The sequence below is a fragment of the Antennarius striatus genome, chromosome 20 (genome assembly GCF_040054535.1).
Source record: "Antennarius striatus isolate MH-2024 chromosome 20, ASM4005453v1, whole genome shotgun sequence".
NCBI classification, from domain to species: domain Eukaryota; kingdom Metazoa; phylum Chordata; class Actinopteri; order Lophiiformes; family Antennariidae; genus Antennarius; species Antennarius striatus.
The window spans coordinates 3,889,616-3,916,625 of NC_090795.1; the positions used below are offsets into that span (position 1 = coordinate 3,889,616).

General features: G+C 47.1%; 1 protein-coding gene across 2 annotated transcripts in view; it reads right to left on the reverse strand.

Moving 5' to 3' along the window:
* The window catches only part of gli3 (GLI family zinc finger 3), an 80,840-nt gene that overhangs the window by 46,411 nt on the left and 7,419 nt on the right, over nt 1-27,010 (reverse strand). For both annotated transcript variants that reach the window (XM_068343916.1, XM_068343917.1), the window contains exons 2-3: nt 18,351-18,524; nt 2,274-2,519 (exon numbers count right to left, since the gene is read on the reverse strand). In XM_068343916.1, the coding sequence (XP_068200017.1) occupies nt 2,274-2,519; nt 18,351-18,483 (379 nt within the window). In that variant the 5' untranslated portion in view covers nt 18,484-18,524. The remainder of the gene's footprint in view (nt 1-2,273; nt 2,520-18,350; nt 18,525-27,010) is intronic.

The following is a 27,010-nucleotide window of genomic DNA, read 5'->3' on the forward strand; positions in this document are numbered from 1 at the left end:
CTGGGTGAATAGCGGAGATTTATCCAGAACACAGACCCCTGAAATCCCCCCAGTTCTCTCCATGTTGTTCAACTCCCACACCTCCCAGAGCTTTGCCGCCACGATAATGACCCAGCGACCAGGTGTGGGGAGGCTGCAGGTGCCGTCGCATTTAGGCACATTAAGCACTGACACACACCAGTGAGAAGAGTAATCGGATTTTCCTGGCTGTCTGCTGCGTGTCGCGGCACGCTATGCAAGCACAGCACAAAGGCTTAGGCCCCCTCTCCATCACAAACACACACATATACACACACCTGGGATGAATTTAGGAGGTGACAAAGCCCCTCGTAGAGAGGGGCTACCACTGGTGGAGTAACGGTTGTGTGTGTACAGAACCAGAAACCAGAACAGGAGTCACGTGGCTATTTACACCTAGCAGCCCCAGAATCTACAGGCTTCAGGTTCAAAGTGGCCGAGGCCGGGAGGGGAGGAAGAGGTTTAAGGGGAACTCTTTCGTCCTGCTGACCCTCAGACCACTAGAGCTCATGGGGATTGAGCTACGGTGCTGGGTTCAATCAGACTGAATTGGACTGCCGCCATTGGGGACACCGCATGTCCTCAACACCTGGGGCCAGGAGGAGGTGTTTTACACAACTATGTTCTGATTTCTGCTCGTAAATTTTACAGAGCCGAGTCAAGATCAGAGAATCGGCAGGGAAACATCAATAAAACAGAAAGGAAGGCATTTTTAACGTTTGAAGATAAATTTTTTTACTAGTATATCTTTTTAAATAACTAGTTATAAATGAGGTTTTAACTTTTAAAAGAAATGATTAAATTGTATATACACTAATTTAATTACATCAGTGACAACAGCAAATCTGTAATATTAAAAAAGTTCGACTAAAGATATTTGACATAACACTATCTTAATACTTATGACTTTTAAAAAATATAACAAGCCACACAGCGGGACAATAAAACCTATCACCCCACCGCTTCCCATCAAACCTCCCTGCACCATCGTCTCCGCCTGTGACAGCGGTCCTCCGGCTCCTCGCACAAAGAAACCCTCTTAAAGCTCTACGGCCCTTTTGACTTTTCCTGCTGCTTTTGAACTCTTCATTTGAGATTGTGACTCCCCCACATGACCCCAAGCCTTTGAGTGACCCCCCCCCCCAGCCCCTTCCTCCTCTCTTACCCCTAGGCTTCAGTGGTCTGGAACCTCTGGGGCTCCTTCAGACACACACACACACACATACACATGAAATGAGAAGTGGCAAGTGGTGCTGAGTTAGGTCAGGATGTAATGGGCAGTAATGTTCCGCCCTCGAGGGTTCTGTCCACAACATCATTGCCTGGTTTTAAGTAATCTCTCCCTTAAAGAGGTGCATTGGTGACTCTCAGGCTCCGGCGTATGAGGGAGGAAAAGCTAATGAAGTGGCTGAATAAATGGAGTAACAGTGTAAGGCTGGGCTCCACTGGACTTTTCATTACTGCCACTGGATTAAAATCTCTCTGTCCCACTCTGCCTGGCCCAATTCAGAGACAATTTAGCCAAACTAAACAAGCCATCACATCACATTCTTGTCTGCAGGCAAAGTCCTGGCTACAGCAGTCGCCGAATTAACCACCTAATCAGCCTCTTACTCCTCAATCATCTACCTCCTGTTCTCACAAGCACACACAGCTTCACCTTCATCCAACCTCCTACCGTCTATCTCACTTTTTTTATTCTTCGGTATGTCACTCAAGCCATTGCTCACCTTTCACCACAATCTATCTGGCTTCATTTCCACTAGTCGCTCACTCTCTCATAGTCCCACAGAGGGGGAGAGAAAGGGAGTCAGAGTAGGGGGTGGTGAGGTTTGACTCGGCGTTGCTTTGGGGCTTTGAAGTGTGTGTTGATGAGAAAAAGCGGAGTACTGTGTTCAGACAGGCCCCTAATGAGGGTATTAAGAAGCTGCACTGGCCGTTCCCCATACTAACTTCCCAGGCGCAAAACAAGGCGAGTGTGGGTACATGCGTTCTCAAATGTGTTTGTGTGTGTGTGTGTGTGTGTGTGTGTGTGTGTTGGTGTGTGTCGAGGCAAGAACAAGCACAAGAGAGAGTCAAATCTGTCAGACTTAATCAAATATCTGACAGCCCTGCCTCTTACCTAGAGCAAAGAAATCAACTTGGCCTCTTAGGCAGCTGCAAACATGTCCTTGAGGTGTGAAGAACTGTTTTACTATGCAAAATTTACATGTTTCCACTTTAATCATTCACCTATACATTGTGTTAAGACTTACAATAGTGGGAATCCAAGTAGCCATTGCGGGGGTCCATGGCGAACAGAGTGCCTCGGTACGGCAGGGCATGGTCGGACAGGTGGGGCAGGGATCCATGCAGCTCCTTCTTAAGAAGGGATGGGCGATCTTCCGTGGAGGTGGAGGGCTCCTCGCTGATGTTCCTATCTGGTCCGCCGGGCGTCAGGGTCTGGGAGCTGATGGCATTGCGCCTCTCACGGTTGTAAAGCGTGCCTGAACTCTCGTCCTCTGCAAGGGTTGATAGATAGGATGGGAGGAGGAGAACGTGATGTTAGAACTCAAGCAGAGCAAATCATTGAGTAGATTTATCATGTGTTGATACAGTCAAGTCAGGAGCAGATGTAAGAGTGTTTCTCTCTGGTATGAACACGAGGAAATGGGTTCACGTAGGAGGCGCTGGTTAAGGGAGGATCACTTTTTTTTTTTTTTTCAACCTGAAACCTGCTTGGATTTGCCCTCAGCAGTGCCACATGTGGGAGTCCAGAGGCAGAAGCTGCATGAGCATATGGACACGAAGGATAAATCCCATTTCACACAGTCAAAGCAGCATTTCCCCAATGTCAGTTAATAAATTCAGCTCTGTCTCCTCTTTTTTTTTTTCTTTTAGAAAGAAATGGATTCCCACGAAGGAGGAAGGCTTTCCGTCTGCATTCCGGACTGTCCATTAACAAGCGTCATGTGTTGCATCGACCCTTACCCTCCTTCGTTCTCGTTTCCCCTCCTTCTACCCCTTCTCCTTCTCTGTTACCAAACTACATCAGTCTTATTCTAACAGGAAGGAGTTGGGTCTCCACAGAACTACCTGCTACCTGGAATGAAAAGAAAATACGCAGAATTGAGTTCAAGGGATAGACTCCACCAGAAAGAGATGACCCTTGACCCCTGACCTAACCTCTGAACCAACATGTATAAGGATCAGCTAGGAATCTGACCTGGTATTAGTCTTTTCTGTAGTACATACCATATGTGATGGTAATATGGAAAAAAGTTTATTTTGTCATCTTTTGTTAAATCTTCACAGCGTGACACCTCGATCGTTTTTGCCCAAAGTCCCAAAATGAAATTCTTTCAGTCTGATCCAGTCTGCATACACCCCACCCCCCACCCCCAAGCAACAGCTGTGCATTGCGTTCATGCTCATTCCTGGTTATATGAAATTACGATTTTCACCATCAAGAGTGTTGGCCGTCCGCTCACTCCGATGCCCTTTCTGGCATTAGCGTGGCTTCGCTGACAGCCTGGCAAAATGCCTCTGCGTTGGCGCCGGAGGTTCTGCACTATTAGACTCCCCCACTAGCGCTGCAACACAGCAGCATACAGCTGCCAATTAAGAACAGCAGAGCGGACCAGATTAAAGCGTACCACCTTAAGCGCTGAGGAGTACCGCCATAATGCTGTGCCACTTCACTGAAGGAGAGAAGCGATCAGAAAAAAAAAGAGGGGGGGGGGGGTTAAGAGAGAGGAACAGAAAGAGAGAATGAGATGGAGAGAGCGCGGGATTGTAAACCCACGAGTCCCGCTTTTATTTCCCTCACTCTCCCACATCCATTACCGACACACAGGCCAGCCGTTGCATTGGCACAGCACTGGCAGCAAATTCAAGAATCCTTAACGCGGAACTGACAGCCAGAGAGGCAAGCCACTCTCATCCGCAGGAAATGACAGCGTCAGTTATGATATAAGTATTTAATCCTATACTGCACAGCCCGTGATCTTATTAAGGGAATAATGGCACTTATACGGTTAAAGCTGGATTAATAGGTCTGCTCTTGCAAAAGCGCAATATTAACATAAAGGGATTTCAGAATTGGGTTCATCTCCTGACATGGATTGAAAGAAGTCAAGACTGTAAACTATGCTGCGAGCAAGCAGCGCTATGGGTAGAGCATGAAACTGTGTGTAGCACAAGCTGCCTCTGTGTATCCTCCACTCTTTCACATACAGAAAATCTAGCGTTACATTTGGGAAAGTAAAAGCTGTTTCCATATTTATGAGTGCTGTTTCTTACTTTCATACAGATATTTGATGTTTTATGAATAGATTCATCGTTTGGCCCTCAGATGATGAAGCCGCCAGGAATCCATTGGGCACCAACACTGGCCTGAAACATTTTCTTCCAAAACTACTAAAGAGACTCAATCGCTTACTTTTAAATTTGTCTTATCCACTTTATTCTCTCATCTTTCTTTCTTTTCCGTCCTCTTCTTTTCCGTTGACCTCAACTGCCATTCAGATACAGCTCTCTCCTCCAAGGGAGGTCAAGCGACTAATAGCGCAATCACACCAGTGTCACCGTCCCACCATCCCCCTCCGGTCAACACAGAAAAGCCCAAAGGGGGGTTCATCATTGCACCGTATACGGTCCTAATGGGCTTTATTACTTCATTTTACAGCACCTTCAATGGTTAAACAAGCACTCAGGAGCACAAAGTCAATTATCTCCTTGAACGGGCGGAGGAGAAAGTTTCTCTTCTGTGCTGCTTGTACCTGCCGGTGGAAACTTTTCTGATCCTTACAACATGTCAGGCATCTGTCAAAAAAAAACGGGCTAATGAAGGCAGCGCAGACATAGGTAAACACATGCAACTTTGAAAAGTTCAACCCTGCAACACTTGTCGAGCTCTGACCGTCCACCCAACAGACCCTTTTCCTTTATGCCGCCCTCATTTCTCATTCCTCTTTTATTTCCCTCTCTTTTCCCATGGTTGCCACATCCAGTCCTCTACCAGTTTGCAGGTCTATTCAGCCCAATACAAAAGCAGCAGGCCAGTCCTCTGTGGACCAGAGGAAAGCATGCCTCTCAAAAAAAAAAAAAAAACCCAGAAAAAAGGAACTATCCCACTCTCTCTCTATGGTGATTGAATTTCTTAACATCTTTTCAAAAAGCGCTTAAATGCCTGGAGGCGAGGGGAAGAAACAAGCTAATGGTGGATGGGGAGCACTGAACAAATTTCAGAGCCCTTTCCTGCTCGCGTTTGAGGTTGAAAGCGAGCTCCTGCCTTTCAAGTTTCAAAGTCCTCCTTCCTCCCGCAGTGTCACTGAAGGATTTGAAAAGAAGGTAATTGTGCTCACTGCCGTTCTGATCAGAGCACACGCCCCGGCTCTAGTATTTCAGGAGCTTTCTCTACCACTATTATGGTACCTGGTGCTCCATTCCTGCATTCTTCCTCCCTTCCTCTCTCTCTCTTACTAACCCTCAACAAATGCACTCCCTCTTTCTCTCCCTCATTGCTCTCTATCCTTCTTTCACCCCCAGCCAGCCACTCATTAAATCCTAAACCCCCCCTCCACCCCCCACCCCTGACTGCGGTCTCTATTGTAAAACCAGTACGAATACCTTCAGAGAGAGCCCTATACATGCGGCCTTAATATGTCGGCCTAAAAGAGAGCATGGATGTAGTGACAAAATGAAATTTTTGAAGAGATAATGAGATATGGAGTGGGGCCAATTCCTCTGAGAGTTGGGCTCCGGGGACAAGAGGAGGCTTAAGTTAAAGGTGCCCAACCAATTCAAAGAAATGATAAGTGAAACAAAAGCTTGGCTTGTTGTTTTTTGGCGGTATTTTCCAGAGGCAGAGGTTAAGACTAAGGATTGCTGTGACAATCTGTCCTTGACTCTCAAGCATCTGATTTGCCCTCCAGCCAGAATTCAGACAGTCACTAAAGCTAGGCCATGTATGTTGTATGTTTCAAGGTGCACAAAGGGCCATTGCACATCACATTTCAGCAACCCCTGCCCCCTCCTCCTCCACCCCATCCCGCCTTCCCCGAAAAGCCTAAACATCATAGGAGGTGTTGTTGCACCTCTGAGCCAAAGCCAGACATATCCTGTGTTCCACCTTCGAACTTCTCAAAGCGCCGTTGTCAGTGGCACAAACAGGTTTTGGCTGGGGAGCACACGGAGAATGAACAAGGAGGAGAGGAATGGAGGATATACAGTGGAATCACAAAACATTTCTTCAAAGCTCCTCTCCTCCTGTGCAATAATCTCTTGCTCCTTTTTTTCTTTCTCTTGCAAATCAACTCCCGGGAAAGACTCAAGACTCCTCAATTAACAATGAGAGGGGGAAGAAAAATTCCAGCAGCTGGCTTGAGTTTAATAAGAGCATCTCTCCAAGCGGCTTAGGCTTATGTACCTGATTCACCGGCCCTGGCATTGGTGTTATAGACAACAGGAATCATTCACGATTAGCGCAGGTTGAAAGACAAGGGAGAGAGAGAGAGACAAACTATAAACCAAACCCAACACAACAAGGGCAAAAGGATTACAGCCATTGTGTGAGGTATTTTTCTGACTTCATGGCTAGTGAGCTCTAAAAAAAGTTCAGTTCTGCATTATGTGAAGGTTACCAAGTTCTGACGGAGCTGCATGTGTTTGCCTAAAAAGGGTGACATTGGAGAAACTTCCTTAATGAACAAATCTTCTAAAATGTCAGGAGGCAGAATCAGGTCATTGCCCACAAATGTGGAAGCAGAATAAATTAGCAAACCCCAGTCAAAGTGTTCTTCACAGCTCTGGAGAACTTCTGCAAATATAGTGTTCATTCTCTTTAACTTTGCACTCGTGTTTGATTCTGTCTCGGCAGACTGAATCCATAGCGGTACATTATTTAAACATCAACTCTTGATATTCGGACCAATTGCAGAGAGATGCTCGGGCAGGGCGAGATGCTCCCTCTCCTGGTTAGCAGTCAATTATCAGCAGCTGATTTCACACACCGTAAAAACGCTCTCTTCAATAGTCATCTGGGGAAATTTTACTTCACACATCTCAATTTGGCTCTCGGCAGCCCTCATCTTAACCCTCCTGCTTCACCCCAGTCCCAGCCAGTTCTCTCTGCCGCCAGGGGTCTTCTGGGACACACCCAGAGTTCAGCATCTCGCGGTCCCAGCCTCCAGGCCCCGCCGGCTGGGGAGAGGCAAATCAAAGCCTGCTTTGGCGCCTTCCATCTTCCCTGCGCTCACCTCAAATCAGCCTCACAGCAGGGTTGTGTCGTGCCAAGCCTCCGCCTGCCCCTAGCTACCCTTTATTCACCCATTAGAGGCACAGGCCCACCATAGAGCAGCCAAAAAATCCCACTACCATTTCATCAGGGCCACATTGTGAGGGAGCAATGAGCATTGCATTGAGAGAGCTAAAAGCCAGAAATGTACGCTGATGCACTTTCGGCCGTGGATAGTTGTGGCTTTTAAGGGTTTTTTTTACTCAAAGGGCACCTTGGCTCACATTCTTTGAGGAATCAAACACCAAGAGATGCATTTGATGAAGGCTTCAAAGCAAAAAAATACCATTTAGCAGTCTGATTGGCTTATAGACTTTATAAGCATGGTTTCAGAGAGTCACGAGGCAGTTATGATCCACCATAACCTGTTGGTTATTTATACTGTCCCCAGTAACAATAAAAAATGATTATGTGCAAGGGCAAAATTATATCCGTTTGGGACAGTCGGTCTTTACGGTGAATATGGGAACGCCGCCCACCAGACCAGTCCGGGCCAGTTTTCCGCTGGACCTCAGCATTGGAATCCCACTTCTGACACCAGAGTGATCTAGACCAAGTCTGTGGCACTCAGATTAGGAGTGGCTCGCCAAGAGAAATGGACACCCGGCCAAAGCAAAGAAACCCGGAGCCAACAGTTTGGATAAAATAGAAAAATAACAGTCGTTTCAAACACATCAAATATGATCCATTTGCTACTGTGGGCGTTTTGCACTTTGCAGTCATGAAGTAATTTCACTTAAACATAATTAATTCTACCTTTGCATTAATCATACATAATGGCCTTATGTATGCATGATGTTGTGCGTGTTTTTAACAAGTGTAAAACACACATTCACACATTCCGGTGCATGTATTTTTGTGTGAACGGATGCATAAAGGTCCCCATTAAGATAGTTAACCAGCACTTACTAGGAACTGGATAATTAGATGCTTCAAAGGCACCTGCCCGCCATCCCAGAGGGGGCAGGAATCATCGCTCAGTACCCCGCCCCATTTAAAAGCATGTTAACTCCTATCTGAGGCTAGCAGGCTAATTTAACTCTTGACATTTGGTATCTGAGGAATGAGAGGGATCAGCCATTTAGCTGGAACAGGATTACCCCCCCACATACCCTCAACAGCCCTCCTCCTCTTCCTCTCCCTTCCCCTTCAACCCCAAAACCCCCCTCTCCCAGTCAGGACGGATTCATTAATTTTCCTGATGCTAAGTACTTTATCAACGACTGGTGAGCGCCTGAGTCCAGAATGGACTCTCCCTCTCCTCCTCCTCCTCTTCCTCCTCCTCTTCCTCGTCTTCCTCCTCTCTCCTGCTCTGATGAGGCATGTGATGCTCAGAACTCACTAATTCACCAACCTGCTTTTGCATTGTTTAAGATAAATAAAATAAAATCTATCCAGATTCCGGTAGATTCACTCAAACAAAATTCTGTATTTGCTGGTAAATGATCTGATCAATTATAAATCTCTATTAATGAGGGTGGGCATTCCAACCGGCCAATGAAATCTGTTCCATCACGTCCCTGCATGGTGGATCTAAATTGCAATCTTTTTTGCTCACTTTTGAATCAACTTGTAGAATATCCAGACTTTCAATAGTATATAAATCTCTCCATTCTCATTTCTATAACCCAAAGACTGCAGGATGAGTCATCATTAATGTCAAGTAAAACTTAAAATTAAATGGACATTCAATGCAGTAATCTCCATATTTCAATACAGTCCGTCCTATTTGGCCGGTAATAGTCAGAAAGCTTATTCTCATTCATAATTCTACATTAGCCTCAGTCTGTTGCCTCTTTTTGAATGTCTACATTACAGGTTGAATCAGGGGCTACGCGTGAGTGTGACGGATCTGGGTTAAATGAACAGCATGCCCGAGCCTTTGATGGTGCAGCTGGTAATGCTTAAAGTTTCTAACCCCTCACATTTGGACATAAGACCTTTTTACCAGACAGCATGACAATCAGAATTCCAAACTACAAGCCAAATGTCATAAAAATAACACAACTCAACTGACTCCTTCACTTCACTGCTACAATAAGGGGCTGTTCTGCACACACATAAAGTCACATGGAGTGTTTAAAAAAAATTTTTTTTAAAAAAACAGCACTGATTGAATCCACTTATACCTTTACGGCTTGACACATTAATTATTTAAAATAGCATTGGTTCATTTTCCATATTTTTTTTCCATCAGGATCCAAAAGGTGCCAAATCACCTCACAAAGAACCCTTTATATACCTATCAAACATAATTTGTTTCTCGAAATCCACCTCATGGTTTCGCCATGACTGACCCAACCCTCTCTCACCTCCTTGCGTGCAATATGAATGTGAGGGGCCACTTAATAAATAGGGTGTAATTCACCCCCCCCCCCCCTGAAAATACAGGTGAGGCCAGGACCCCTTCATTACAGTGTCTGCAGCAGGCAGGGAAAGCTCTGCAGATTAGAGGATTGGCTATGTTGGCCAAACAGACTTAAACACAGTCTGCAGGGAAGGGGCTGAAGGGTGGAGATGAGTAGGGGAAAGGAAAAGGCACCAGACTTTCTTCATGATGAGATAAGTTGATCTGTAAAGCAACAGAACCTCAACCACCAACTGGAAGTGGCAGGTTCGGGTGATACGATGGACTTATCAACTTATTTTGATTTAAAAGTCAAGGATGGAATTCTGTGAAACTCCAAAGACGATGAGGCATGAAAAAAAATCCCATGGTTAAGAGAGGGACTGGAGTCCCAACAACAAGTTGCGTGAAAGGATGTTCTTCATAAAAAGTATGAAAATCTTCATGAGTCACATATAAATCATAAGTTTACATCTCAGGAAAGTAATTTTTTTAATAATCTAATCATTTCGATCTTATCAAATTACTCTTTCTCCGGTTTCAACACTTCCCTCCCTTCCTCCTGTTGCTGTCCGCTCCGTAATGAGCTCTCCTCATGTATGACCTCTCCTGTCACTCCCGCCAGCCGAATCTTGCTCTCCCCGCTCCGCTCTCGCCTCCGTTCCCCTAATCTCGGTATTACTTCGCCATTAATCCCACATTCCCCGCAAGGTTAGCCGTTGCAGCTCGGATGACATGTCCCCGCCGTAATCTGGTGTTCATTTTTGGAATGAATCAGTGGGATGGAAGGTGAGCAGTGTTTAAAATTATCATACTAAAAGACTTAACCACTGCTTTAGGATTCACCTGTGGCCTGAATCACCCCCCATCCGATATTCCCTCTCTTTTGCTTCTCCACATCCCACCCTGTCTCTCTTTCGCGCTCTATTCTTGGTTAATCTCTCACCTGCTCACTCCTGATTCTATCCTCTCGTCTTTCCCACTTTCTTTCAGTTCCCATGTCTTACCCAAATCTCCACTACCTACCTCCATCCATCCCTCTCCTTCCCTCCAAAGCCGCGGTGGGACTGTCGGACTCACGCAGCCCCATGCTGAGTTGCTCCAGAGCCAAGCCAGAACAAAGAACCCATTGAGCCCGGCAGAGACATAATGTAGGCCGCCTCTGACAGCACTGGAGATGAAGTCATGAGGTCGCCAAACAGTTAATAATGATGGCCCATCCTCCAGCTGCACCAAGAGTGTGTACAGAGTGATTCCGTCGAGGAAAGCGGGAGAAGATGAGAGGTTACACGTCCGTAAGTGTGGGTATGTGCAGAACGCAATGCATGTGTTTGCGTCTCGGAGCGTGGGGATGCATAAAAAGCTTTTAGGAGCGTAATGAGATCCTCCATGACACTCAAAAATGTGCTCAATCACTGTAAATACCACTGAGGAGAAACAAAACCTTCAGAGAATAGCACTTTTAGTTTGGGCTACGCTCCAGCTGCGATGAGGAACACCCCCCACCCCCCCATGGTCCTCATTGGAGTCTGTCTGGCGCAGAGCTTGACATGAGACACATCTCGGCGGGACCGGAGCTGTCGCTGCGAGGCCCCGCGCTCTGTAAAGCATTATACTCACAGCTCCAGGTGCGATCCTGCAGGGTTAGGAAGGACGAATCGTGGTGAAGAAGAGTGCGTCTATCTGCCTCCGTGCACAAGTATGCAACTACGCATGGGGTTCGAGCGTTAATGTCAGTGCCTCTGAATGGGCACGGTCAATTAAAATGCCTTTACAAGACCACTCGCCTGACAAGAGGCCTCAACGCTGAGACGGGCTCGGGGCTGGAGGAGGAGGAGGGGGCCGGGACAGGATGGTGAGAGACAGCTATGCAATTGATTAACTTTGGAAGGACTTGCTCAAGTTTAAATTGAACAGCCCCTGTGCTGTAAGCTACAGACATTTGTTTCCCCAAAAGCTTCTTTTATACCATGTCTGCAACACATCTGAGTTCAATTCTCCACATGCCCTTTCTCTGAAAATCAATTCCTCCTCCTCTCCTCTTCACTTTTCCTCCAGCTCTGAGAACAGACCAGGGTGAGGGAGGATTACACTGTCCCTCCCCAGATCCGAGCAAGACAACAAATGGTTCTTATCAACTGACACCCCCCTCTCCCCTTGCCATCCAGGAGGAAGAGGCTGAAAATCCGGCCATGCGAGCTGCCCCTGCACACAGATGTCTTTTCCGGGCTCCGTCAGCCAATCGTGTTGAGGCTTTTCACACGTGAAGCCGGAGCTATTTAGGAAAGCCCTGGGAGAATGTGTACGAAGCACCAGAGGGTGGGAAGAAAGGAGGGGAGAGGGCCGCCGCTTCTCAACCTCTGCTTCTAATCAATCACCAGAAATCACTGCCATGGTTTATGGCCTTTGATCCTAGCTCCTCTTTCGCACTGCGAGGGGAGAAAGTTGGGCGGGAAAAGCAAAGAGGGAGGGGGGTGGGGTTGCAAGGAGAAGGGTGAGAGTCAAGGCCCGGAGGGTGGGGAGGTCAGGGGAGAGAGATTAGGGGGTATGAGGTCTTTCGCTCGCTCTCAAAAGCGTGTCTTGATTTAATCCAGCAAGTTTTGAGCGGAGAGCGGGCGGTGGTCCAGACATGCAGGATGCTCCCGGGCAAAATGTTGGCCTCCAAAAATATGCAAAATTAAGACAATGTCCAAAAATATTTGTAAACTAAAAGAAAACAAAGAATGAATTCAGAAATTGCTTGGATAAGCACATTAATGCGCATTTGTGGATAAATTAAATACCTCATTATTTATCACATGAGCTCCAACTCTGGAGGCAACGCAAACGAAACAGACACTAACAAGAACACACCACAATAAATCCCCCGGCTCGCTCCAAACACTCCTGCTTTATTACTCCTGGCAGGAGGGGGGGCCACCGGTGCCAAATGGACAGAATGATCAACTCCTGTTTCCACACTTTATGGGTTTACGGTTTCCCCTCGCACCTCCCCTCTCTGAGAGGAGCGACGTCAGCCGCGGCAGCAGCAGCGGGGGTCGGGGCCACGGTCCACGGAGCCTCTCGGACAGGCCAAGATGATTTGTCTTTGTGAGGCGGGTCGCTGGTTCAGAGACTCATCGCTGACCCGGGTGACCTTTGACTCCCGGGCCATTCTGTCTCTCAGTGTGTCAGTGAAAATGATCTCAGGTTCTTCTATAGAGCCGCTGTGATGAGCAGCGTGAATAATCACTGCTTGTTAGAATTAAAAGTCGATGGCTGAAGCGTCAGATTAGGATCAATGCAAAATGTTTAACTGTGATCCAGTTCTAATTCATTTAAAAAACTTTTGACTTCCAGACTTATTCGGTGGAGAATCCCAAATTTAGCATCCCAGTTGTCTGCTGCAAACATCCATCACAGACTGGTGTAATTATAGTCGTGCATGTGGTCAGTTTTCTGTGCAACAAATGAATATTAACGAATATTTCGGGTTCACTCCCTTCATCTTTTATCCACATTTACTGTTGATTGGCTGCCTGCCCCGTCTAATTTTATTGCGTGCTTGTGTTCTCAGGTTGCCGTTGCTTTGGTGAGCCTGATGTTATTGTACACTGACAGAAACACAAATACAAGACGCGACCTGTAATTAAATAGGAATTTCCCCAAAGGGCTCATTTTGAGGTTTTCATTGAGGTTCAAAGCTAACCAACAGGGAAAAAAAAAAAAAAAAGAGGCAATTCCACTACAGCTAAATTCTGGCGGGCCTCTGCACGGCATGCAAAAGTCTTCAGGCAGAGGCTTATATGCATCTTCCAGCAGTGAAGGAGCGGTGGAGCCCAAGCTGAAAGATCCGGGTAAGTGGATGTGTTCCAGACAAGAGAGGCAAAGCTGGGCTGGGCTGGGCTGGGCCGGGCCCGGGCCGGGCAGCTGAGGTTCCCCTCCGCTGTGATTAGCAGCGAGGCTAAGCTAATCCTGCACCTCAGGCCTCTGTGAGGTGGCTCTGCCAAAGCCTGTCCCCCTGCTGCTGCAGGAAATTGCCTTCTGTGCAGAAGTCCATGAAATAGCTACGGCTCACCGGTGAGAACAGCGCAGATCCACTGTGTGTTCCACATGGGGGCCGACGTGACTTTATAAGCCCAACTCTACAGGTAGATTTTTTTTTTTTAGATTTGATAGATAGCAGAAACTTTAGCGGATGAATTCCTTCTCTCTACTTCATACTTCTGCTTGTACGATACTTTTTTTGCGTGCTATAAATAATTGATGCACCATACAGAGGTCTTTTGACACTAAAAGCCAGTTTTCCTGTGTGGGATTGTGAGTCAGTCTCCATAACGCCTCCTCCATTGTGCTGTTTGACCTGAGGGCCAGCCGGAGCTCCCATGAGGTTCCTTATCCCACCATCAGTCCTCTCTCATTAGCCCCCGCAGGCAGAGTCTAGAGTAAGGTAACACAGAGGGGCCCATGCTTCCTCCTCTGGTCCCCATGAAATACAGAAAGCACAAACACGGATCACTTTCTGGCAGACGTGATGCACGACCGCGAACACGCGTCTTAAAATAACGACCGACTTGTTTATTGTGAAAGACGAGGCCAATTTAGGAAAGTAAGCAAATAAATTTTTTTTTCGGATTCTTGCCATTTTTAAATCTCCCATCAGGACGACTTATCGGGATTTATCGTCCGGCACAGTCTGGAAATTATTACAAATTTTATTGATAACTGTTGTTGTCCTGCAGAAACACACACACACACACACGCACGCACACACACAAACACACACACACACACACACACAATCAGATTTACAAGTTCTGAGAGAATAAAACCGGGATAAAATAGTGGGAAACAGAGGTGGCAGTGTGAGGAGGGAGGAGGGAGGAGGAAGGGGGAGGAGATGGGGCAGAACACAGTGAAGAAACAGTTGATTATGAGTCCCATCAAGTGATCAATGATTTCATTAATAAGACGGATCACGCGGCTGTCATAGCTGTGACATGGGCTGAGGGATGATCCGCTCCCAACGCTCCATTCCCAGCTATCCTCCCTCCCTCCCTGTCCTTACAATATTGCCTCCCTCTGCCAACGACAAGGCATCGGCAGGGAGGGAAGGGGGACGGAGCTGAGTGTTGACGGGGGGTGGTGGTGGGAGGTGTAGTCATGAGGGAGGGAGGGAGAGAATGGAGGGAGAGGAAGAAAAGTGAAAATCCATTTTGAAACCCATTTTCAATTAGGGGTCCACAAGCTGTTATCACAGGTGTCCCAGAATGGGGGCCCGTAAGTGAAAATGTCTCCTATCCGTTTCTGAAATGAAACCTTATCTGGGAGGCACAAAGATGGCGGGGACAGCGTATCTGTAAATTACTTTCCATCCCCGCTGTTAACGGGAACTTTATTTCTGTCAGATGACATTCCCCTCTATTTACTGTTGATCATTTAAATGGCTGCCTAAAAAAGAAGGTGGCCCCTCACTCTCGTTCCTCCCCACCACCACACCCCCCCCCACACACACACACACACACACCCTTTGTATCGCTCTTCCCTCGCTTCCTATCGGAAGACTCTTTTTCTCCGAGCAGTCAAGTGCTCTTTTTCTTCTTTAAACACTTTAGCCACGCTCTCCATTTGCTTAGGGATTTCTCTGGTAACCTACACCAAAGCCAAACATTTGTCACCCTCGGAGGTTTAACTTGTTTGCTCTGGGACCCCTTGCTCTTGCCCTTTCAAGCATGAACATTAAAAAAAGGTCCCAACTCACCCCCGTCTCTGCAGAGGCTCTGTCATTGCTAAAGTAGCTCTCCCCTGGAAATTTGAAGCGCCGCGTTTCGGTGATTCTCCTGCCCGTGTTTCAATTCTCATCTCATTACTTACACTACCTCCCTCTCTCCTCTCCAATCAGCTGCACCCTTATCCTAAAAAGTCCCACCAAGGACAAACTTTTCCACCACCAAACAAACCGATCCATTAGCCCCCACCTCCTGATTTTTCCTTTTTTTTTTTTTTTTTTAAATTCAAATTTACCCCTGACGACAGGATTTATTCGGGCAAGGAGCATGGACATCTTTTTTTTTTTCTTTTTTTTTTTAAAAAACAACCTCAGGACCCAACAAAAGAATCAGGGAACTTTGTGGTCCACCTGCTTGCCGAATGATGAGGGTGGGAGGAAAGAGCTTCCCACCCCCCCACCCCCCTCCCCTATCAACCCCCCCCCCTCTCCTAAAGAGCACCAATCACAGCATTGTTGCGGCGCAGTCGGCTCTTTAGAGCTGTCAGCGCGAGGAGAGGGGATGGGGGGGGGGGCACGCAGATGAATGGCACACAGGATGAAGCGACCATGTGGGGACACTAGCAGGACTCAATAATCACTCGGGGCCTTAGACAAAACTTACAGACTCAGAACAAGTGGGGGGGGGGGTAAATAAGTAGTCAATCATTGACTTAAACAGCGATCAGCTGATCAATATTAGTTTGCAAATCAAAGTGTAAAAATGATGCAAGACTTCTGGGAGGTGAAGACGCCAACCATCTACTTTATTTACCCCACCTGCTTTACTCAAAGTTGTCTGAGGGGCAACTTTCCTCAGCTCGATAGTTTGTGGGGGGGGGGGTGCTTTGCCGTTTCTTTCCTGGGTAGAAACAGTCGCCGGGGTTCCACAGCTGCTCACAATTACCTTTTGTTTGGATGGAGGCGGTCGGGCAGGGGCTACAGGGGTTAAAGTTTAGGCAAGTGTAGGGTTACACCTGATAAGAGGTTATGAGTTCTGGGGGCGACTCGGGAATGTGCTGTAATTATAACAACACAAAGAATGTGTAAGCTATCTTCCGATTCCAAGATGGAGATTGGGATCTAAAAAGGACCTCTCTCTGCAGATAAGTATCACACCCCCCCCCCTCATCTTCATCAAGAGAATTATGGGGCTACTGTATGCTTTGGAAGGCATCATAGTGTACATTCTGACGTGGCAGGGGGAGTGTGGGAGAATCCTCGGTGAGGTTTTTCAAAGCAAACCTTGCGTTGATTGAAGCTGTAATTACCGGCACATTATGTTGAAAAAGGGCAAATTACGTACGCGCTTTTTCCACAACAAAACCTTTTTCCTTCCCCGCCGCCCCTTTTAATTAATAAAGCCGCGCTGCCATCTGGGAATGAGTAAGAGTCAGACTATTCCAAAGATGTTACAGGATGAATTACTTTTACCCACTTCGGATGATAACTCCCATATGGGAACGCCAGTCACGACAACTTCCTTTTGCCCTTTTCCCCGGACGGCTTGCGTCGATCGGATTTGACATTCGTGGATTGGTTGGTAGAGGGTAGAGGGGGGGGGGGGGGGTTGACAGAGACTCGCCAGAGCCCAACCCTCCGCACATCCAGAAAGCGCCAAATCCTCTCTGCTAATGAGCACAGCTGCAGCTCAGGCCGCGGTGATCTCAACTTCACTTTTGTTATGACTTGAGTTGGATGTTACGAGGCTCTTCCAGCCAGAAGGAATTTTAAAAAAAAACCCCAGCATCTAATATTCTTCATTCCAGCAGCTGAATGGTGAATGAAAGGTTGAATGGCGACAGGCTTAGTGAACCGTAAGCTCCACACCAGCTTTAATAGCATGTGTTGAAGACATTGCTATGTAAACATGCCAAGGTTTTGCTACCAGTGACGGTTATATGTGACTCACTGCGAACCACAAGAAGAGGGGAAAGTAAAACCGGAAGAACATAAAGCCAGGATCTGTGTGTGTCTTTGGGACTCGGTAAATTTCATCTCAAAAGTAATGAGAACAAAAACCCGTTCTCTGGTCCGCAGCAGGTCAGCGGCCCCTACCATCAAATACGTTGAGTGATACCAGGTGATGTAAAGTAACCCCCCACCCCTCTCTCTTTTCTGTTGCCTGGAGTGCATCAAGTCTTTGTTACTTTACCTCAGCTTGAAGATAAGACTTGATAAAACCCGTCATTTAAATGCTTGTCTATAAATGTGCTATTAATATATGCTTCTCGGTGAAAACTAGAGGAAGCTGTTGAATAAAATAAAAAGTTCTCACACTAACTTGGTGTTATTTTTGCATATTTTTTCCCTAAAAAAACTTTTTAAAAACAAACTCTGGTTTCTGGAACAACTTTACTCCTTTGTTGCTAGAGTTTCTTTACCTCTTCCCGAAATGATGGAAATACTCGAGCCAGAAAACCCTTCCTCTTCCTTTACAGTATTCACACAAGATAACAAGAGGCAAAAGAAGAAGAAGACATTTCTACAGTTGCTGTCTTACTTTGCAAACTTGTCCCCATTTTCCTCTCATTGTTGGAAATGGTGACCAGTTTGACATTTATTGGCAGCCGACCGGTTTGCTTTGAGTTTGCTACATCCTCTTCTTCTTCTCTGCTTAATGCAGCTGTTCTTTTTATTAACGTGTGTGTGTGTGTGTGTGTGTGTGTGTGTGTGTGTGTGTGTGTGTGTGTGTGTGTGTGTGTGTGTGTGTGTGTGTGTGTGTGTGTGTGTGTGTGTGTGTGTGTGTGTGTGTGTGTGTGTGTTTTAATGTAGTAAATGTTGGATTTTATTCTGAGAAATTAACCAGTTTTCCTTCCAGACTGTCGGGTGAAAAACGACCTGGCGTTCCATTCCCTCACGGTTTGACTGATGTTAGCTAACAAATGCAGCGATCTCTCCCAAAGCGCTCCAGAAAAAACAGATTTACATTTACATTAACCACAGCTGAGGTGGGCGTGTACCGTTTGAGGTGGTGCTGGACGCCACTGCCTTCTCGCTGATGTCATTACGCGCCGATGAGCCCTTCGTGGCCACGATGGTCTCCACCCTCTTCTTCTTCTCAGCTGCTGAACTGGCCTGGGACTGGGTTTCCATGGCAATTACTCATTCCTCAGCACCTCATGGACACGGGATGACTGGCGGTGGAGGAGAAGAAGAAGAAGAAGAAGAATCAGGAGGTTAGAAATGAAGGGTTTTGTACTTGACTGAAGTTTTACATCTTAACCCTGAACACTTTAACCCTGACAACTTTATGAGGAAAACTTCAGACCACATCCTCCCTTTTCCTTGATCCCAAGGGCAGCGGGTCAATCCCAGGGGTCACCCTGGTCTAGTTCACCTGGAACCTTTGTGGCCTGCAGCTGCTCTCCTCCTCTAATAACAAGCTTTAAAACCTCATTTACCTCACGTTCAACTATGCCACACTTCTGACTTCTCCTTTTTCTGAAGAAACAACAACAACTCTATAAACATTGCGAGGCGGGACATCCTGCCTCGGTGTTATATCTCAGAATAGAAGTGAAGGCAGCTTGTGGATATACTGATAATCCTACTCTAGCAGTCTTTCTACAGAGAAAGGAGAAACCTTAAGGGGATACCACAGAGAGAGAAACGATCATAGTCCTAGAAAAACAAGGCTTGTTTGAAGGCCCTTTTGGGAATATCATGGTGCCGGGCAATTTTTCTTTCAAAGAATAAAGGTGGTTCAAGTTAATACTGTCTGTGGGTTTAGAAGGGGTTCAGCCAACAGTCTAGCAGACATGCTGCTCAGTTCACCACCTCAGAGGCTGTCTACAAACTCAGCTCTATCTAGGTCATAGTGCCCTCTGATTATGAAGACAACACAACAACCGCTCATTTACACAAAGTACAGGACGGCTTCAGCTCGTCCAATCCGGGGCCTTTACTTAGGCTCCATGATTCACGGATGATTACTGGAAATATTTAGTCTCTCCAATAAGGAACAGCTAATTACCTGACTGTACTATTTAATTGCCCCCCCCACCCTGTAAACATGTAGGGATACATCGGGCAGCCGTAAAGTAAGCTATAATGCAAACATAGGAACGCTGCCAAAACTACAAGGGTGGTGGTGGTGGTGGGGGGCTGATTTTTACAAACTCCCTACGGACTGAAGGCAAGGGGGAAGTGGTGAGGGGTAAACTTCAGACAAACACTGTGCGCTTTGTTTGTTTTGTTTTTTCCCCCAAACCCCCTGAAAAAAAACCAGAGTCTGTCTTCCATTTCGACCCGACAACAACATCTGTAAGTGATTGCTGGCTCACAGACGAAGTGAAAAGACGTTAAAAAAAAAAAAAAAGAAAGAGAGAAGAAGATGGATGGGGGGGGGGGGGGCACAATTCAATTACTCCCTTACCAATCAAAACACAATTTAAAAAAAAGCTTGTCCTCTAATCACTCCCACGTGAATAAGTGTGTATCCGTCGTGCCCCGACCGGAGACGTTCCAGCCCGACTCGCCCGGATACCATCGGGTCGGCGTGGGATACGTTCGACGCTTGGCTGCGAGATCCAAACATCCAAACGTGTATAAATCTACATGCGTATTTTGAGGTACCAGCTATATCTCATCATAAGCGCCCCCTCGCTCACTTTCATGTGCGGATCTAGTGTAATGAGAGCAATCAGAGGAAGAGCCCCCTTCTTTGAAACTGTCATTACATCACATTGGAAGCAGTGAATGGGAGAAGATCAGGAGGAGTTGGAGGAGGTGGTGGTGGTGGTGGGGGGGTTCTGCTTTACAGATGTCGCTATATAGCTCTCAACATGCTTTGTGCGTTTAGTGCACATACAAGTGTGTGTGTGTGTCTTCCTGTCGCCTCCAGGTGAGTCCGATGAGACCTCAAAGAGCTGACAGTCTGCTGAATACCAGGGTCAGGAATGGGGTTTGTGCATGGGGAGGTGAGGAGAAAGCGGGGGCATTCCTCCGCTTGGGCAAATATTCACAAGTCCAAGCCGCTGAAGCGTGTCTGACCGGTCTTTTGTGTTCCGCCAGGCAGGCCACAGTTCCAAAGCAGCAATTAAAAGCAGGACCTTTTCACCCATAATCCCTCTGACCTGGACGCCCACACCCAATCCTGCAGATGTTCGTGTCTCTGCTTTTTCGCCTTGCGTGTTGCTCATTTTTGTCCCGTCCAACTCTTCCAAAAAAACACCAACACAAAGACGCTTACATCTGCGCTGGTGTTAAGACAATATCCTGTGGAAAGAATGCTTCTTAATGCAAGAATGTTTTTCTGTTTCTCCAACTTCCCAACAGAACCAAGCATCTGGACTGTCATGTCATTCCTGAAGTTTAGCTGAAGGTATGAGGCGGCACAAAAAGAAGGAATTACCACTAGGCACTGGTCCGATACCCAAAATTTCACATTAATGCCTTTTACATGCAAAATGTGTCCCATACTCAATTAGAGAGGAGAGAAAGAGGGTGTATCATTATTTGTGCTCAACGGTAATCCTTTCATACAGAAAGAGAGGCGATTAAACAGGTTTAAAATATCACAATTCAGACGGTTCCCTCAGAAAAAGAAAAAAAAAAAACGTTCTTATTTCATAAGCACATTAAGCAAATCAATTTAACATAAATTATACGCCTAGATGACAAAGGCACCGAGTTGAAAGTCATCTGCAAATTGTACACATCAAAGTGAAACACTAAAATAAACTTTTGCCTTTGATAGAGGGGGGGGGGGATTCTGTTTTCCTTTTTTTGTTCACGCGAGCTTAAGCAACCGCTAACGCTATCGAAAAAAAATCGCTGCCTTCTGTTATTTAAAGGCTCCGTCTTTTACAAGCTTAATTCTATGAAACCGCTTCAGGTGTATCTCCAATTCCACCTCATTTGCAAAAAAAAGGCCCGTCGCACAAACACGCACTCAAAAGCTGTGGGACATTTTTATTTAAACTCTTGAAGTGTCTTCTTAGATTTGGCAAACACCCACATACACACACACACACACACAGACGAATACTGTATTTGTGTTCATTTCATTAGGGTGACTGTTCAGTGTCGAGGGCCCCCTGAGGGGGGGACTGGCAGCGCGGCAGCATTCATCATCATTACATCAGCGACCACCGAGATCTGCTATCTTTGGCTTATCAACGCTGCACAAACGCACCACAGCGCAGCGAGTTACAGGGACGGAGAGAGAGAGATGGGAGATGGGAGACGATTGAGGGAGATTGTGAGCATAAGTGGGATAAGGGGGGGGGGATGAATGGAGAAAGGGAGGAGCATGTGTGTGTGTGTGTGTGTGTGTGCTCCTGCATGCCTGCACATGTTTTCCTGTGTGTACGTACAATGTGTGTTTTTCCACATTTCGCAGCTATGCCAACAACATTAATGGCTCCTGCACAGCTGGAATAACTAAAACACTGACGGGTGAAAAAAGAGGGGAGGAGGAGACACCCCACCCCCCACCCACCCAACCAGATTAGCTGAATCTTGCAATAAGACAGAATGCGCTGGCTGAGGCTGCATGTGTTTGCATCGGATAAGGTCAATGAGGGGATGAGGCCCCCGTCGGGAGAGAGTGGAAGCGCTCGCCGCTGGTGAGACGACCTGTCGCGGATTCAAACTCCCTACTGAGGAGTTTTTTCCAAACTCTGCAGCGCTCGGAGGAAACCACATACTCAGGTTTCCATGCTGTGTTCGACTCTACACTTACAGGTCACCCTTGGCCCTGCAAGGCAAAGCGAGAGGGAGGGAGAAGAGGAGGGGGGGTAAAGGATTTTGTAGTTGTGGCTCCCATTCTCCAGTGAAACTTAACATTGTGCCCAGATGGCACTAAGTCGGGCCTACAGCTGATGGGGACCAGCCCCTCAAGTAAGGGCCATTTAGCAGGAATTAGTTACACCCTGCCACACACACACACACACACACACACACACACACACACACACACACACACACACACACATATCAAATCCCAGATATGCACATGCAAACTGGTTTAGCGCTAGGCCTGCTCAGCCTTTTGTGTAGGGACATGGTTGTTGCATATTTACATCCTCGCACATGTGAGTCCGTTTATTTTTTAACCTCTACATCTAAAAGCTCCTGCATTTAATGTGGTTTATGTTGCGAACAAGCAAATAAAGCACTTTTTTTCTGCAATAACATTGTACAAACGTCCTTACACAGGTGCTACGGCATCTTAACGGGATTCCATCCAATCAGTCGATGCCGCTAAATGCATGATGCAGAATTTACAAAAGGCAAGTCTGCACAGATTTGGGGTGTTTATATTTTGTCAAGGACGAACGCTGCAACACCGTGGCCCATCAGTAGCTCTGAGCGGAGCTAATGAGATTATCCTCGTGTGCGTCTTGGTCCCTCAGACCTCTCCACTTAAGATGCTTTGGGGGGGGCTGGTGAGGGACCGTGTGTTGCGTTGCAGAATGAGCTGAGTGCATCTTACATTCCTGGGTAACAAACCCACACGATGTAATCGTGACGCTTACACCATGCTTCTTTTGCGCTTGCTACCCAGCAGATAAGGGGCAAATAATGCATGCGCCACAATGGAAATCTTGTGAGTTTTCCCACCAGCCCCGTCGCTTATTAGATTGTTTATTTCCTTTGACTTTGCATTTGTTCATGAGCCACTTGTGTCAGGAAGAGTTAGGGTTGTGAAAAGTGAGACAATGGAAAATGCAGGGGAGCTTTGTTACCGTGGTAGCCAAGTTATGGCATTAATTTCTTCCCACGCTAAAATGCAGAGGCTTTGTTTTTGATCGGACACTTTTCCCCACTCTTCCAGAAAAAGGAAAAGACTATTACGCCTGCAAAATAAATAAACATCCATGGGAAGAAAATGTAAAATGACTTTTAAACTTTGCTTGCATTCATGCAACTGGGTGGAATTCAGTTTACTGTAAAAGTCTCTGCAGCAGCAGCGTCGGCAGCCACCTTATACTTCATAGTTAAGCCTTCCACTCAGATGGCCCCTGCACATGGCACACTATGAAGCAAAAGAAAGAGAGGTCTGTATCCTGTCAGCGGGCCTCTCATCTCCAGTGAAAACAGTCTTCATACAAGGCTTTAAAAAGTGCTCTGCGAGACGCCACAACCACAGCGCGACAACAACATCTTTCACTGTGCTTTTGCAGCCAAAGACTACACGTTACGCGGTGTGCTGCTTGTTTGAGAGTGCCGCTGCAATGCAACGCATGTGTGAGTGTACTGTATGTGTGTGTGTGTGTGTGTGTGTGTGTGTGTGTGTGTGTGTGTGTGTGTGTGTGTGTGTGTGTGTGTGTGTGTGTGTGTGTGTGTGTGAACACGCAGGGAAAACCCAAAGACTGTTTCAAGTGCGTTCCAGCCTCTCGCTGCGTGACGGTGTGTACAGGAGCTGGAAGACTCCAGGTGCTCTATACGCCTCTCGGTATGCAAGTGCGATCACTGTTTGCAGGAATAAGATTGGGGGAAGGAAGGGAGGGTGGGACCCCAGGGAGGGGATGAGTAGAGGAAGAGAAACTCCTGTGCTGATGAAAACCTTAGACACATATCTCTCTGCCTCCTCCTGGCACTCTCTCAGAGATGGATCAAGCAGCTCGATGGTCCTGTGTGAGCTTGAGGGCAACAGGAAGGGCTTTGACAGGAGGTCTTCACACATGGCCCACGGGAGAGGAGCACACACACTCCTCTGTGGCTTGAAAAGCAGCGTATGATGATGAGGCAACCCGACAACCGAAAGCGGCTGGAGAGCTACAGGTGACGGACTCACGGTGACGTAGTCCTGCACTCGGATTCCCCCTTACCTTCGATTGAGTTTTGCCACCTTTTTTTTAATCCACACTTCCTCTCCTCCTTCCCCCATCTCCCCTTCCTTTCCTTCATTTCTTTGACTCATTGGGATAAGTGCCGGAGCGGAGCGAGCTAGCGCCACTATGTGATTAATGACGGACCTCGGCGTCTCCGGGACCGAACACTAACAACAGCCAGGGGGCAGCGCGATAATGCACAATAATAAAGCCAGCAGACAATCAGCCAGGCAAAGCAAGGCCTATTAGCTCGGCCCATCAGGACGGCTAAGTGAGAAATTAGCCCTTCCCAAGCTCAGCCACAATTCATCAAGTGCTGCCCCTGAATCCCCCCCCTCCAGAAGTCATAATGTTTACTTAAAGACTGGCCTTGATGCCCCAGCGGCGAGCTTTATTGGCTCTTATTAATTCCCGCTCTGGCCCTCATGGCCATGCCATTTAAACCGAATTAAAGGGGTGAAAATTGGATGAGATGAAGTTGTCTTGGTATTTGGCTCTGGCGTGATAAAGCCCAGACCCAAACAGAGGGAGACTTGAAAACATTAAGAGAGAAGGGCGGAGGGCAAACAAATTGGGATGTAAAGGAATGCCGAATGAAGCTGTCCTGAAATGTACCGCGGTCCATCAGAGGAATGCGAGCAAAGAGAGGGAAAGGAAGGAGAAGAGGAAGAAATGGCACAGCTTTAATGTTAGACTTCCTGTGTGTGGATGGGAACAGATCCAAAGTGGGAACGCCGGGTCGCAAATTCCACAGAAGAAGAGACGGAGGATTCTGTCGTATCTGTACATCCTCCTTATTGTTTACCACATGGACCGACAAGTACCTCAAATAAGGTCAGTCTATCCAACTTGTAGAGGTTCTGCACTTCAGATCAGACGTTTCCAATCCAGCCTTTCAGCCACAAACCGTTTATTGCTTAATGGAGGCAGTAATCACTGAGGCTGAATTAAGTGTTTCCTTTCTTTTCCTTTCTACGCCGTAAGACGGTTCACCAACCCTCGTGCCGTGAACTCCTGGTCTGACGGCAGGTGAGTGCGTTCTATAAGCAGTCGACGGCATCAGAGGCGTGAGATCAAACGCCGCTGAAGCTCAGAGGGAGTCCCGGAGACTGGCTTACTGACGCGGTGTTGGGAGACAACTCTCTCCCTTCACTTTCAAATCAACCAACCAACCCAACCCCCAATCTCTTTGCACCAGCTAGGAGGCTCCATGCACAGGAAGTCTCTGAGGATTTGGCAGTGATGGCAAAATCAGTACCCCCCTACAACAATCTTCTTCCACACAGATAACACAGAATATTTCAGGTTTTAGAATCCTGAGCTTGAAATAAAACCCTTAACCCGGAGGTTTGCAAAGGTCTCACGCAAACCGACATGATACCATGTCACGCGGCGCCGGAACGAGACACCATAAACCGCCAAGCGTTCAACACCAAACTTCTCATAAACACCAAAGAGCACGGTTACAAAATGGCCCCCTGAAAATCCCCAACATTAAGAGAGAGGAACATGACTGTCATTAGACAGACAACCCCCCCCCCCAAGGCCCGCCAAACATCTGGGTGTATTTACTCGTTTCAGCTGTTGCAAACCCCGCCTCGAATAAATCTGGGAGCTCCAACGCCATTGCTTAGGACAGCTCCTAAACAAACACGCTCACCGCTTGCCGAGTCGCTCACTCACTCCTCATCGCACGCCAGAGCATCCCGACCATCACAGCCGGGTCAGACTAACGCAAGGAAATAAATTTGCGAGAAGGAGGAGGAGGAGGGCCTTAATTGGTGCGTTTTGACGGGTGCCTGGGGTTAATTGGGAAGCATGCAGAGCAGCTGGCTCCGCCGTGGAAGTTGAGACGGGAATAATAAGTTCGCCCGTTTGCAGGGGAGACAGCTAGCGATGAATCAGATCAGAGGAACGGTGTACAGTGCAATCATCCTCACATCTCACCCTCCTCCAACTCCGTTCTTCTGACGAGAAAGAGACAACCTAGCTCCCAGCTACGCAATCTGGCACCTATCACACAGGACTGACAGTCTCAGGGAAGAGATCGCCCAATGATGGTTCACTCTAACCCAGAGTGCGTTCAGTTAATCACTCTCCCGCGCAATGATTCTTACCTCTAGGATACGGAACCTAGTTTATCAGTTTGCCGGTCGATGTATGTAAATCTCTTCAACAATGTGTGTACTAATGGCTTATTACCCTGCGTTAGCTGGTTTGCATTGATCTCTACGCCAGAGGGAGATAGGGGGGGAAATAGAGCAGTTCGTTGCTTATATGTACCGAGCAGGACTATAATCACATCCCAGCTTGTTTCAATAAAAGCAACATTAACATAAACTATCTCAAACACACTAAAACCTTCACCCCCGCTCAGTCCGTGCAAGAAAAAGGGGGAAGAAACTTTCCTGGATTACGGGGTAATTAGGCCCATATGGGACGGTTTCTGCGTAACTTTGCGAGCCTCTCTTGTGCTTGTCTCCACAGATTATGACCTTTCAAATGAGAAAACTATTTTTTCCAGAGGAGCAATTCTTTCTTTAGAGAATGAGAGCAGTTCTCTCTGGAAAGCAGAAGCTGTAAAGGGTTCGGACATAACCGCGAACTGGGTTCCTGGAGCGGGACGGGGGCGGCTGAGAGAGCATTCGGAGCCTGAAGGAAGCCCAGGTAGAGTCATAGGCGGTAATGGGAGGAGACAGGGACTTAGAGCGCCACACAAAAGCCAGGCTTTATAAATAATTCCAAAAGCTAACAGCATCCCTTGTATGTGTGAATCTGTGAAATACATTCACACATGAATGCACACACACCCGCCGACACACACGCCCCGCCACCAGGGG